The sequence below is a fragment of the Diorhabda carinulata genome, chromosome X (genome assembly GCF_026250575.1).
Source record: "Diorhabda carinulata isolate Delta chromosome X, icDioCari1.1, whole genome shotgun sequence".
In the NCBI taxonomy this organism is placed as follows: domain Eukaryota; kingdom Metazoa; phylum Arthropoda; class Insecta; order Coleoptera; family Chrysomelidae; genus Diorhabda; species Diorhabda carinulata.
In genome coordinates this window covers 19,782,549-19,796,900 of record NC_079472.1, presented here as the reverse complement: position 1 = coordinate 19,796,900, position 14,352 = coordinate 19,782,549, and the positions used below count along the sequence as shown (strand labels likewise).

Below are 14,352 nucleotides of genomic sequence, written 5' to 3'. Positions count from 1 at the left end.
AAGAATATACAAGGGCTATATTGTTTCAAGAATAAAATAGAAATAGTGATACAAAAAGTGATTAAAAATTACGGTCTATTAAAAATAAGATAAAACGATATTGAATTGATTGATCTCAACATAAGGATTGCCCCTATTGCTAACAATGCACGTTTCTCAAAATTATATCCATAACTAGAAGATGTTTTAAAAATTTCTTTAAAAATGGCTTTCATTTGCTTTCTCGTGGCATTATCAATGTTGTAGCTATCTAAAACTTGGGATTAAAAAGAAACTTCTGGCACGGCGGGATTTTTTGATGAAATTGGTACAAGTTTTCTTGACTTATATATAAAAAAAAACTATCGAGATTACTCTGTACAAAATTGGTGACCTATTGGCATTAATTTTCAAAAAAAAAAACAAAACAATGTTTGATTTGCATATTACCGTAAAGGATTATCGTGAATCAATTAAATACTAGAATAACGTTAATTCTGATATTAGAAACCGTTATGGGTCCATTATGAGGAGTTAGACAACAATTTTTTGTAGAATGCACCTCAATTGATACATTATTATATGTTTTCGAATCGTCAAAATGAATTTGTATGAATTTAATAATCTATTGGTATCAATAGGCTAGTTGACAAAACTTGGAAATTAGTTTAAAACTATAGCTTAGCATCTATTTCACCCCACAAATATATTTTTTTAAGAAAAGTGGGTTTTTTACGTTAGCATTTTCAAGTTTTTAGAAATGAATTTGAAATTGACCGCGAAAAACGCCAAGACTGTCATGGCGTCTTAAATAACGTTACACGTGTTTTTTAATAAATAATGAATTCTTCTTATTATAAATACTGTATAGTGCCCTAATGTGAAAGTACAAAGATAAAAACGCCAGACAAATTATTCACTATAAATATATACGAAGAAAGTGGTTAAAATTGGAAGGGGTCAAGAAACTCTTATTTTATTAACTTATTCCACAAATTATTTCTGTGAAGATCATTTTAATGTGAGTATCATACAAAACTTGATGTATCTATTTATAAATGTACAAAATCTACCATAATATACCACACATAATATATAAAATGTTATGACTTAATAAAGTTAAATTTATTGAAACTTTGTATTCGCTAACCTCAAAATCAGTTAAGTATTTTTATTCCACAGTGGGTAAATGTGACTCTCTGACTGGTAATTGTTAATTAAATAAGACTTTGTTTGTTCTTCACATAATACTTACATATAAGTTTTAACATTGCGGATGAACAAAAATAGGCGTCAATTTTGGGCAAATTATTGCAGTTTGTTTAGTTAAATCCTGATTCTATCTCAAATTATACCTGTCTTTCAAGATTAAACTAAAAACGAACTTTATTAATTTAATAATAATTGCTGAAAACTCGAAATAGCCTGGTCACTTTATACGAAAATGGCAGCTACAACATAGTGTTTCGCGAGGTGAGACGTGACGCTTTTCTGATTGGCGTTTGATGTCTCATTTTGTCGATTTTATTTTCCAAAAATTTTTTCAATATTTTATAATTTTTGTATAAAGTTGTTTTATAATTTACTAATTATCATGGTTAATAATTAAAAACTCAAAGCCATCCGATTTATTCTTAGTGGAAACAAGCCTATTGTTCAGATAAATTTACAAACATCTAACTCCATGCACTTTCTCATAATCACAATAAATAATTGGTTTTATTGATTAGTATATGAAAAATATCTACGTTCGATATACCGTCACCAAAATTTCACAAAAAAATATTTAGTTAGGACGAAGCTGTGAAGCTGTGTGAATAGTGCAGCAGCAGTTATAGAACGTATTAAAATTGTAATTCATTTCACTAAAAATCCTCATTTGCTTCTTTATCAACTCCTAAATTTCTCAATCTGTTAGGACATAATATGAGAGAACTTATTCGCCGACAATGCTTCAGTCCACACTGCTCCGATTTCCAAGGTTACTGTACATGAATATCACTTCACGGAGATTCAACACCCATCATAGATCCCTGATATGGCTCCGTTCGACTATTTTTTTGGTTCGTAAAGCTGAAGGTAATGTTAAGGGGTGAAATTAACAAAAATGAAATAAAACAAGCGATGTATGAACATTTTGACTCTGAAGATGCATCATATAATTATAGCTTTAGCTGGAAGTTCTGAAAAATTAGTGGATTTTTTTTATTAATAACACTTCTTTCTATGTTAGGCTAAGAACTCACACGTTAACTATCTGATATATGTGTGAAGGAAGGAAGAGGAAAAAAAATAACGATAGTCGTTTATAAAAGTTTATTCTATTATTTGTTGATATCATATAAAGCTTTCAGGTTAGATCCTTCTGATAAGACGCATTGTCGTGAATTTCCGAGGAAATATTTTGTCTATTCAGCTCTTTTTCCTTCTTTTTACTTTGAGCCCACGGCTGAAGCACGGAAGAAGCATTAAATGCAAAAAATATAGCCCCAAAAAGATATATGGATGATGATATATAAAATATTACTCTCCATTCATTGATATCTTCCTAAAAAATTAATGAGGAACAATTAAATGAGATCAAAATGTAATTCATGAAAATAGTAGCACCCTTAAACATTTCAAAATTATCAATTAGAATCATAAGGGTCATTTTTTTGCTGTTGTACACTTTTAGTGCTTTCCACCTAGCGTTCAAAGCGTCTAAAATACTCTTTTGAGCTTTCCGCAAGGCGACTACGATCATTATGGTCCCGGCGATAACGTCACTAATAACGTCATGACGACCCATGTCAAGAGGTGAGTCGATATGAGCGTTGAGAGAAATAGCGGAATTTTCTAAACTCAAAGACTGCAACTATGAAAATCTATCTTATCATTTGATGTAATATAACCTCTTAAAGCATTTCCTTCGTTGCCTGTTTTGCTATTTGATTTTATTTACTCCAATTCTCAGAATGCGCCATTATGCATTCCATTTAATTTCACGCTCTGGACATAGTTGAAAAAAAAACGGGATTATCGTGAGTGTTTAGTGGAATGTACTATTTATATATTGTTACTTGAAAGACTGTCAAAATTATTGGAGAGCTCCGACTATAAAACTTATATAATCGAGTGAGTTTCGAAGTAGCCTATTTCCAAGACCAAAGGAAGTGACTCTAAAGAACATTGCGTTCAAATTAATAAAACTGTCTAATTATCTCAAAAAAATCACTTCATTATTTGCCTTGAATAAAATATCTACCACATTCGTAGTTCACAGCACTCTATTACATATTACATATTTGATAGATGTACATTATTTAATTTTGTTTTTTCGATGACATGACTCAGAACAAACTACGTACGTCCATATGACCATAAATGTTAGAAGACACTTCGGTTTTGATAGAGTGTGGTTTCAAATATAAAAATCTTGTCGTATTTTCCAACTTCGGCAAAAATATTTAAAAGTATTAAGACATAGAAATATAGTTTGTTTGAATGAAACCTGGTTTTATAGACATGACGTAGTTGAATGATTGAATGATTATTCCTGAAATAATGTCTCAATACTTCTTATCCAAAAAGGAAACGAATAATTATTTTCAAAGATGGCAGTAGACATGGTTTTGTATCGAAAGCATCGCTTTTATTGTTTAAAAATATTTCTCAATCCTGATTACCACCAAGTTCAATTATCTTATCATTCCTGAATATTAAACAAAATTTATTACACTTGAGAGATGCGATATTAACATTTATTAAAAATTGAGAACATACATATTACTGAAAAAAAAAGACCTCTTTAAAATTATCTCCTTATTGTATGTTTCATCCTTTAGACATGGTTTGGAGGACAATGAATGTAAAATCAGGCAAATGTAATCGTTTACCTACTTTAATTGCAATAGAAAGAAAATTAGTATTCTATTTGATAACCTGTAATGTCTTATTTTCTATTATAATACTAGTTAAACAACGAGACGCCGTTGTAAATGGCAGAATCCTTTGTAATTTTTTTCCTTTTGCTGTTTTTTTTTGCTTCTTCAGGCAAGAATACAACTAATATATAGTATATCTAACATTAAAAAAAACACATTTTTTTGGCAAAAATCGATTTTATTCATCATCCTTCAAGAGCAATACAATCATTCCAACGCTTCTCTAACTTCTCGATGCCGTGCTTGTAGAAGGATTTGTATTTTGTCTCAAAATAACCTTCAGTCTCAGCAATTGTTTGTTAATTTGAGCTAAAATTCTTACTGATGAACACTTTTTTGAAATCAGCGAATAGCCTTTAGTCACTGGGGGTCAGATATAGACTCTACGCTGGATGAGGAAGTAGTTTGAAGTGTAATTCGTTCAATTTAACCTTCGATGCAATCGATTTGTGAATCGGTGCATTCTTTGGTGAATGATTGTTTTGATTCTGGAGTGTAGTGATAGATCCATTTTTCATCCATTGTCACATATCGATGCAAAAAAATCTGATTTATTAGGTGTACATATGGCTAAAAACGTTGTCGTTTTTGATCGACTGTGTGTAAAGGCGGCACACACTGTGAAAAAGCTTTCTCATGGTCAAATGTTCATGGATAATTGTAAACACACTGCCTTTTGATATCTTCACAGCCTCAAGTATTTCACACAATTTCAATTTACCATTAGAGATAACCAATTTATGGATCTTTTTTATATGTTCTGGAGTAACCACATCAATTGGACGACCAGAACGTTCACTATCATCGGTGTCTGAACGACCCCGTTTAAATTCAGCAAACCAATAACAAAGTGTTCTTTTCGATGGAGTAGAGGCCGGATAATACTTTTGAAACCATTGCAGAGCTTGTACACTATTTTTTTTTTTTCATCAAAAAGCAATGATAAATTAACAAACGAAATTATTTTACAAATAACAAAAGTAGCTGCACTTAAATGGCTGTCACTTTTCTCTGACTAATCGTAATGTCATGAAATTTTACACAGTCTTTTAAAAGTTGGTACTTCATAAAAGTCGTATGGATTTGACGATAGCAGTGCCATTATTGTGTGATGTAATAATTCATGATAATTTTGAGAAATGTCCAGTTTAAACCTAGCAATTACATAATTGTATAATATGACTCCTTAATATCTTGATTGATAACAGATACAGGGGACCTTTTCACAGTTAATTACCCAGAGAATAGAAGCAATATTTGACGAGTTATTGCTGAAACTTACATTTATATGTTTTTTAAAATAACAATTAAAGCTTTTATTTATTAACTAACTCTCATAGTTGGGTTCAAACGTTTTCGTGCCGATATTCCAAATCTTTTTCACTCTATACCAATTCAATATCCTTGAAAACATTGATTCTGCTTTTGACTTATTCATGAACAATTGAGTTATTTAGTGACTTCTCTCATCAATGCTTCCAATCTATCAGAATCTGTTCTCATCCACTTTTTTCAGGTATAGCGATAGTATCCTTTATTTGTTTTTAAGCCTCCTTAATATTTTACCCTATCATAATTTATTTGTATTATACGAGTTATATCCAAAAAACAAGTTTCGTTTGATTATATAAAAAAACTTTAAACTTTTTTTTTCATAGTTTTTTAAATTTTGTCATAAACTTCATAAAAGGTTGTTTCATACAATTTTGATTGGAACGAAGTGGACTTTTATTCCGTTAATTGCCGTTTAGTTTCTGGGGTATCACAAGATACTGAAGTTCGAGCCCCTGTGACTATTCGAGCAAGAAAATTATCATTGCACTGTCCATCCGTCGTTTTTTATGTTGTTAATTAAGTAAGAATTTTGGGTCCTCAATGTGAGTACTCAGTTTTTCAGTTACAAACTCACGAATTAGTGATCGTGGGATTTGCAGAAATTCCATAGCAAAAGCACTAATTATAAATTTACGGTTTTACTTAAGCTTCTCTATGATTGCGTGGACCAGTGCATCAGTTCTTTATCGTGCTCTTTATCACATCCGTTGAACTGTATGACCCATCTTCTAATTATTGAATCACTCATAGCGTTTTTTCACTTGGTTAAATTTTTTTGCATTTAGAAAACGAATCACAGGATTTCACAAGCGGCGATACTTTCAATTGAGGCTGACATGATAAAGAAATACTACAAGGAACGTTTCTTCTTCTTGAGTTAGAGTAACTGCTACTGGTGCTCGGAACTGTAAACGTCGCTGATAGAAATATAAACGAAGCTTTAATTTTGGATATATCTCGTATATTACCACAAGCGCCACCTAAACTGTCTATAATGTCAGTTACTCTGAATTTTCTATTTGTCTCTTAATCTAAACTTTTCTTTCTATGCATAATAACAAACTTACCTGATGCGTGACTAGGTATCCTGTTAAGATTGGACTGACTATACCTGGAATAGTTCCAAACGTGTTACTTATACCAATTATGATACTAGCATATTTCGGTGCTATATCCAAAGAGTTTACACTAAAAAATCAAGTGAGTGACATTTAAATAACTGTGCTACTGTTATTAAAGAAAATACACCTTATAACAAAATCCAACTTCTAGCCCTGATTTCCTAGTTGAAAATAGTATACTCTATTTAATGACGACCTACACTAATTCATTTGGTTATATCTTGAATAAAATAAACTAAAATCTGATCTTAAGTTTTAGAATTAGCCTAATGTTATTAGGTTTGCCTGGAAAGTTTCCAGCTCAAGTTTTTTTTACAATCATTTTTATTTTTCAACATAGTGTCCTTTTAATTTTATACACTTAGTACAGTAGTGACTGAAGATTTTTAACTCTCTTGCAAGTAAAACTTTAAGGTTAGGGAACAGTGTCGCTGGGAGCCAGATATGGTATATACGTGGGGTGGACGACCAATTCGAAAAGCATATCATGTATTTCAACCATAGCAATCACCGAGGTGGGTGAAGATATTGTCCTGATGGAAAAACACTTTCTCTTTCTTAGAATTCGGTCCCTTTTTTTTGGAATGGTGCGTAAGACCTAATATTGTTTCACATTTTTGAAGACAGTTGATGGAAATAATCCCTGAACTATGCCAAGCAACGATTGCTACCACTCTTCTTAACGATGAAACAGGATTTATCCTTTTTGAAGCAGTTTAGCCCTTTGCAATTCTTTATGTTGACTGTTTTCTTGGTTCAAGATTGTAGTCGTGAATCCAGGTTCTATCTACAGTTCTATATCGACGTCAAAAATCCGACTTATTTGCTGAAACCACGTCAATGCTTGGGATATGCTTATTCTAAGGCGCTTTTGGTCGAAATTCAACAAAGACGGTACCTAATGCATGCATATTTCTTCAGTTATTTTATAGTGAATTCGTTTATTTGATATGCCAATAGTCTCTTCAATCTTTCTAACTTAATTCGACGGTCGTTCAAGACTGTTTGGTGAACTTGTTCGCAGTTGTTGCTCGTCGTCAATCAACTTGATTCGCGCACGTTGGTACATTTCCTTGTATCTCTTTAACAAAACTCGGTAAGAAGGAAAACCTAGAATAGTCATAATTGCCTAGAAATGCAGCCATTAATACAATAAAACCTTTTGTAGCTATTAGTTCCGATTCTTTTTTTTTTTAATAATATGAAAACTTTATCAATAGGCGTGGATTCTATAAGTTTTATTATACTCGTACTCGACCACCGACATACCCAAATCCAGCGAAAGCACATCCTCCCAGTCCAACAGCCATTACTAAACAAAAAGTTGTACCAATTCGTGTCATCCAAAACGCTGCTATTAAAATGAATAATGTTTGTGCTAAGAATCCCAAACAAGTTAGCAGCTTTCTGACCTGCGTGACTGTTAAAAGTTTTTTAACCAGCAAATGATCTGCTATTTGTCCTGCCGCTTGTAATATCACCGCCATTGCCAAATAGGGTAAAGCCGATATAAAACCAGCGGCATTCAAATCAAAACCTAAAACATCTAAAACAGAATATTTTTTAAAGTTTGAGTTCCATTCTAGGTCTTGGTCTTATCTCGTTTTCGAGATAAAACTCGAAACAGTACTTTGACAAGTCTTGAGCAAGAATCTCAAAATATTTATAAATCCTTAACCGGAAAGAAAATGTTCAATAGAAACAGTAGTAGAAAAAAAGAAGAAGATTTCTTCTTATTATCAAAACGAGTTATCAACACCTACTTTTCATAATTTTAGGAAGATACGTGAGTAACGTATAAAATCCCCAAGTTTCGCTAATATTTGCCACAGCAATGGCCCAGAAGGGCCTGCAAGTTAACATCTGGATCCAAGGTATTTTATCGTCATAATCATCGATCTTCCCGTCAGAAATAGAACTTTGTATATACTCCAATTCCTTTGCGTTAATTGAAGAATCTTCAGCAGGTGAATTGGACACAATCAATAACCAAAATATGCACCAAATTAGACCGATTGTGCCTAAAACATTAAACTTAGTTAGAAAAAAATTTGATTCGAGTAATTGCAACTTGATTTACTAATTATCAAGATCACTACTCAATCGCTTCTGAATATTCACCTATAATTTCTTATATATGAGGTAGTCATAAACCTAAGCAACAAACGCCTACGACAGCTATTTTCGCTAAACATTATTGTAATCAAATCATTACAGCCGTAGCTTACATTTTCATTAGAAGTTGGTGTACGCCGGAAATATATTGAGTGTTCAAAGGATAACAGCGAGCATTGAGTGTTTATCACGTTTTGAGTGACTTTTGTGTTTAAAGAATATCGAGGAATTTTAGATGATTTTCATCAAAGCCACCTTTCCACGACATGTGTATATACACAATTTGAAACTTGTAAGCAATGATGTTCACAATTATATTTGCACTGATAGTTGCTAATGCCAAAAATAACCGAAGCTAATTAAAAATTATGGCGAATCGTGGTTGGCAATAGTAGGAAATAGATTTGAATCTCTGGAATATGTGAAAGATAAGTCTACGGAAAGAGATGACAGGAGAACATTTTTACAAAGAATGCCTTTATCTTTTAATCTAATAATATATGGAAATAAAAATGAGGGAGATTTGTAAAATTAAAAAATATTGCTAACATAACTAGACATGGCCAATCAGAAGTACCCCTCTCGAAATGGGCACAAAATTCAATGACTGTTTAAGGACAGGACTGGACATAATATGACTACAAAAACATACAGTTTTCAATTAGTGATTTTTCAAAATTAAAATTTGAAGACGTCGTAGAACAAGTAGAATTATTTGACAAGTTTGATAAAGAAATTAATATATTATAAGAAACAATTTCATTGAAATTCAATAATAACCATAAAGAAGATATATTGAACAACTTAAAATTGATACATTGCAAAATTTCCAGAACCCACAGTTAATTTATCAAAATACGGTGATAATGATGGATATTCCATAGTAATTTTTGATCATTCGAAAGATTGATCATTGTTTTTCTAGCGTAATCTCAGTTTCAAATTACAGGAAGTTGAGTTAGAATCGATGTATGTAATGACTGATTTTCTTACCGAAAAAGTAGAAAATGCTCTCCCATCCTAATAATGACGCCAATAGAGAACAGACCGGCATCGCAAAAACGGTGCCAACAAAAGTTCCAGAATATGAAAACGTTACCAAACGACTTCTTTCTAAAGGTGGAGCCCAAACTGCCCAAACTGCTTGAATTGCTGGAACTGTAACACCCTGAAATGTTGAGCTCAGTAGAAATAGATAGAAGAAATTATTTACGAAAATTAAAACTAATAACAAAAAATGAAAAATAAATATCATAGTAGTGAAAATAGAACTTACACACAACATACTTAAATGAAAAAATGTTAGGTTAAGAAACTCAAATTTGATGGATATCCAGTAGTTGGTTTGAATAATAGAATTGTTCAAATAACATTATAGGAAAATATGAAGCCAATGTTTATAACAAAATTAATGATTTTGAGATACATTATAGTTATTTTCCTAACAAGTGCGCAAAGTGATACTTTCCCGCACGCGACTGCAGTTGTCCCGAACGACGCGGAGCGGAGTTCGGGCAAGCGGTCAAGTGCGGGAAAGACACTTTGCGCATGAGTTAGGAACATTATTTTTTCTACGACCGTATATACATAAAAGTATACCAACCCATTTTTCAAAAATTATTTTATTCCAACAAATATATTAATATACAAAATTTTAACTAAAAACCATTAATTATTATAAATATTAATATTGAAAACACAATTTGTTGTATTCTGTAGACTAGTAAGAATTGCCGGCCCAGTGGAGTTATTTGGTTTTAACTGGAAGGTAGATGACGTCGGTGAAGATTACATCGGTTGCAGGTCGCATAAAGATGACGATGACGGTGACGGCAACGGTTTTAAGTCATTTGTAGTACAGAGACACTTTTTACCATCGAATAGCGGGACCATAATGTATTAGATTTCAAAACCTTACTTAGGTCTGAAAAATACGCCAGAAATACCTCTTCCTTATAAGTTTTGGCCCCTTTCTCCTTACACCATGTAACAAAATGGTCGTATTGCTTCTCATACTTTAGTCTGGATTTGGCAGGTAACAGCTCGGAATTAGCTTCATTTGCAGCCTTCAAAACGACTTCGGGAAGTTATTCGTCGGATGAATCCATTAATATTATTGTATCGGATTCGGTTTAATGTGGTTTAATTTAAAAGAAGATTGTTCTTATTCGGTCACTTCCAAGACGTTTTGAACAACTTTGACGTTTTAGTAACAATTACACGTTTGGGTTGTCATAGCAACTGATATCAAACCAGTTTTGATATTTGTTTCTCCTTCACTAGTGCGGGAAAGTGACACTTTCAAAACTGAAATGCGTGCGGGAAAGTGGGTTAAAACGCACGGTCGTAGAAAAATGATTTTTCAACCTTATGTATCGCTTATGTTTTTACGATGACATAGACATTGAAAATGTTAATTAGTAACAAATTTTTTGTGGGTCATATCTTTCCTCTTAAAAACCCAGTAGTTATCAACCATCATAACCGGATCCCATCGCCCTTGGTACTGAATTTCCATTGTTATGATATATTGTTAGAGCTTTTCACATCAGTCGTCGCTGACAGCATTCCCAGTACAAAAATAATAAAAGGGCATGAATAAAATGGATTTCTAATAAAATTCGACAACTAAACGATTTATTTTCTTTCTATATTGTTGCCCCAATTTTCACAAACAACACTAATGACTGATATCCAAGCTCTATCTTTTTTGATAAGCTATCCTACAAAACCAATATCGTCTATTAACTTTCTAATTTGTTGCTAATAAATTTACCCTTCCTTAACTTGACGTCACTTTACTGATTGCTTTATTTGTCGTGGGTATACACATCGTTCGCCCTATTTATTAGTCTGCATTATGAGGAAAAGGTCTTATTACACATTGAAAGTTTGAAAATTCGATCTCACGCTCTCCGTTTTTGGAATAACCTTCAAAATTTGTCATACAAAACAGTAATAATCAAATTGGTTAGTGAGTTTTCCACGTACCATTGGAGCAGCAAAAGGTATACTTCTTCTCTTATTTATCATCCACTGACCCAATGACACGATTCATCTGACAACACATATAGAGAGCTCATTGTTTGTCTTGATTTCCGAATATAACACCAAAATATATGATATAAGCCTTCACATTTTTAGAAAATGGTCTGGCCTGTAACTCCACCACAAATCATTCATACATCAATCAAAATTAAATTCCGGTTTATGTTTCGTATACAAGTATCTGGCCTAACCTAGAAATGGCAGTAGTTGCTTGAATTATTAGAAAGTAAAATCACATTTAACTGAAAAATTGGACATGAGGAAACTGTGCGCATGATGGATACCGCGTTTGCTCACATCTTTCTCCATAGAGTGTTTGGCAATGTTTCACAGAAATAAAGTCGAATTTTTGCGCCGTTTCATAACCATATGTAAAACGTGGATCCATCACTTTAAAATCAAAACAATGGACTGAGAGAACCTGCTCCAGAGAAGGCAAACACCGTTCCATCTGCAGGCAAGTTCATGGCGTCGGTGTTTTGATATGCACGTAGGATATTTTTCATTGACTATCTTGAAAAAGGAAAAACTATCAACGGCGAGTATCATACAAACTTATTGCAATGTTTAAGCAAAAACGGCTGCATTTGGCTAAGAAGAGAGTGTTGTTCCATCAAGGCAATGCTCCAGCTTACACATTCGTTATTGCAATGGCCAAAATCAATGAAATAAAGTTTGAATTGCTATCTTATCCACCCTATTCACCGGATTTAGCCCCTTCGGATTATTTTGTATTCCCAGACTTGAAAAACATGGCTCTGTGGTCAAAGATTTGTCAACAATGAAGAGATGATGTCCGCGGTAAAGTGCAAGTAATTGAATTAAAACAAACAATTGGTACGAATTTTTTGTCTCCATACATTTATATAACACATTCGGTGAACTGAATATGATTAGTTCTATAAATAAAGAAAAAAAAATAAATATCAATCTTTAAATATAGTGATAGAAATACATGTAATATTATTTAGCAAACGAGACTGAGATTTTTCAATTACGATAATATTTAAAATTATTTTTAATACATATATTACTTTTCATGGTTCGAATTTAGCAACATTAATACCACTGATGACATGTGTCTAAAGAGAGACAAACACACGTTCCGAGATAAACAACTCCTGCTAAATTAATACAAAAAATACTCACCTCAAAAATACCTTCTATAATTCTGACACCAATTAAAAAATAAACATTTGTCTTAGCAATGATCGGTGTGAATATGGTTAGAAGGGCAGTTGTTCCGATGCCTAGAACAAATATACGCTTTCCACCAAATCTCGCTGCGATATATCCTCCAATTATTTGAGTCGTTATATATCCATAAAAAAATGAACTTAAAATATATCCTTGTAATTTAGAGTCCCAATCAAACTCTTGTTTCTAAAACAGTGAATATAGTAAACAGATTTTGTGAATCCAAGAGGTGTTTTAATCATTGGGAGGTTTGCAATGTTCAATTTAGTTTAGTAAATTGATTTATAAGGATAAGGTGAAAAATTGATTCTGAAATATCTAGGGCACTAAATGAAATAGGTTGAATAGCTCTCCTAATGTAAATACCAGCACTTAGGGGTATACAGAGGAACAAGAAATCACAATGATTTGACGGCTATTCACATTCACGCTTTGTTAACCACTTTTTGCCGGTTTTTGGCCTGCGTCAAAAAGCCTACGAACGCGCAAAAGCAGTGGATACATGACAGATTGCGCATTAGTCAATTGCGTGAAAATTACCGTCAAGATCAGTGATCATAGAAATACCTTTGTTTGAATTAAAACCAACAAGCTAATTTCGTTAAGCGTGCAAACTATACTGAGAACTCAATTATGAACACTGTGGAGCAAAGAAAAGCGTACGTGGAATTTTCGCGGCATCTCGCCCCACGATTCTTATTAGACATTCTCTTCAAACTGGGATAGTGAAGGATTCAATAAATATATCAGCCCAAATAGAAACAATGGTAATCCCAGTGTGTCACTGTCATTGGGGAGTCTGATCGACCAACATCGAAATCAAAAGCAGTCTCCAATAATAGCATTTACCAACGCCTTGGAATTGTATGTAAAAAAAGATTTATTTTTTTTACAAATACCTCAAATTTTTGACTTTTTCTATACCACGAGTATACATTAATTAACTATTGCAAAAACTCTGTATTTTTCCATTTAGCAACGTCGATGGTGCTGTATTAAATCAGCTTTTGTTTGCTACTTGCTTTGCGCCATGTCAAGATTGATATTTTGCAATGTAAAAAGTGTCCTTTCCCACACTGAATTAAAAATAGCCCATGTAACTATTCTAAATTTTGGAGCTCCATATAAGTATAAACATGATAAAATACGAATTGAGACTAATGTGTATTTTGACTAACATCATTGAAAAAATCAAAATATACTTACTAAAATATTTCTGCCATCTTCTAAAGTTACATTTTTAGCTTGTGTCATATCAACAATGGCTACACTTAAATTTACTCTTAAGGCATAAACATTGAAAAACCCAAAAAACGATAAACAAGCTACCAAATATCGTTTCGTTTTCCAAAACATCCATGATGATCTGCATAGAAAACACAGGAAGCTAATTGTATATGCAATAAAATGATTCATTAATCTATTGAGACTAATTCTTAACTGGAATTAGGCTGTTAAGGCCGCTTGACATGATGCAGTAAAAGGTGCAATGCAATGCAAGACGCAATTTTTTCTTGATCAAAAGCATGCGCAGATCAAGTTCAACTGATTGATTCATACAAAATCTAGCACTTGCAACATTATTATCGATTGGATGCTATTTTATTGCGTGCTTTTCGCAAAACAACCAA

The 14,352-nt window shown here is 32.7% G+C and overlaps 1 protein-coding gene across 1 annotated transcript in view; it reads right to left on the bottom strand.

Annotated features, from left to right (window-relative positions):
* Window positions 1–2,280: 2,280 nt before the first annotated feature.
* LOC130902362 (uncharacterized) overlaps window positions 2,281–14,352 on the bottom strand; it is a 31,692-nt gene continuing 19,620 nt past the window's right edge. The window contains exons 9-15 of the mRNA XM_057814457.1: window positions 13,928–14,108; window positions 12,674–12,907; window positions 9,470–9,644; window positions 8,125–8,382; window positions 7,631–7,907; window positions 6,308–6,428; window positions 2,281–2,527 (exon numbers count right to left, since the gene is read on the bottom strand). Of these exons, the coding sequence (XP_057670440.1) occupies window positions 2,330–2,527; window positions 6,308–6,428; window positions 7,631–7,907; window positions 8,125–8,382; window positions 9,470–9,644; window positions 12,674–12,907; window positions 13,928–14,108 (1,444 nt within the window). The 3' untranslated portion in view covers window positions 2,281–2,329. The remainder of the gene's footprint in view (window positions 2,528–6,307; window positions 6,429–7,630; window positions 7,908–8,124; window positions 8,383–9,469; window positions 9,645–12,673; window positions 12,908–13,927; window positions 14,109–14,352) is intronic.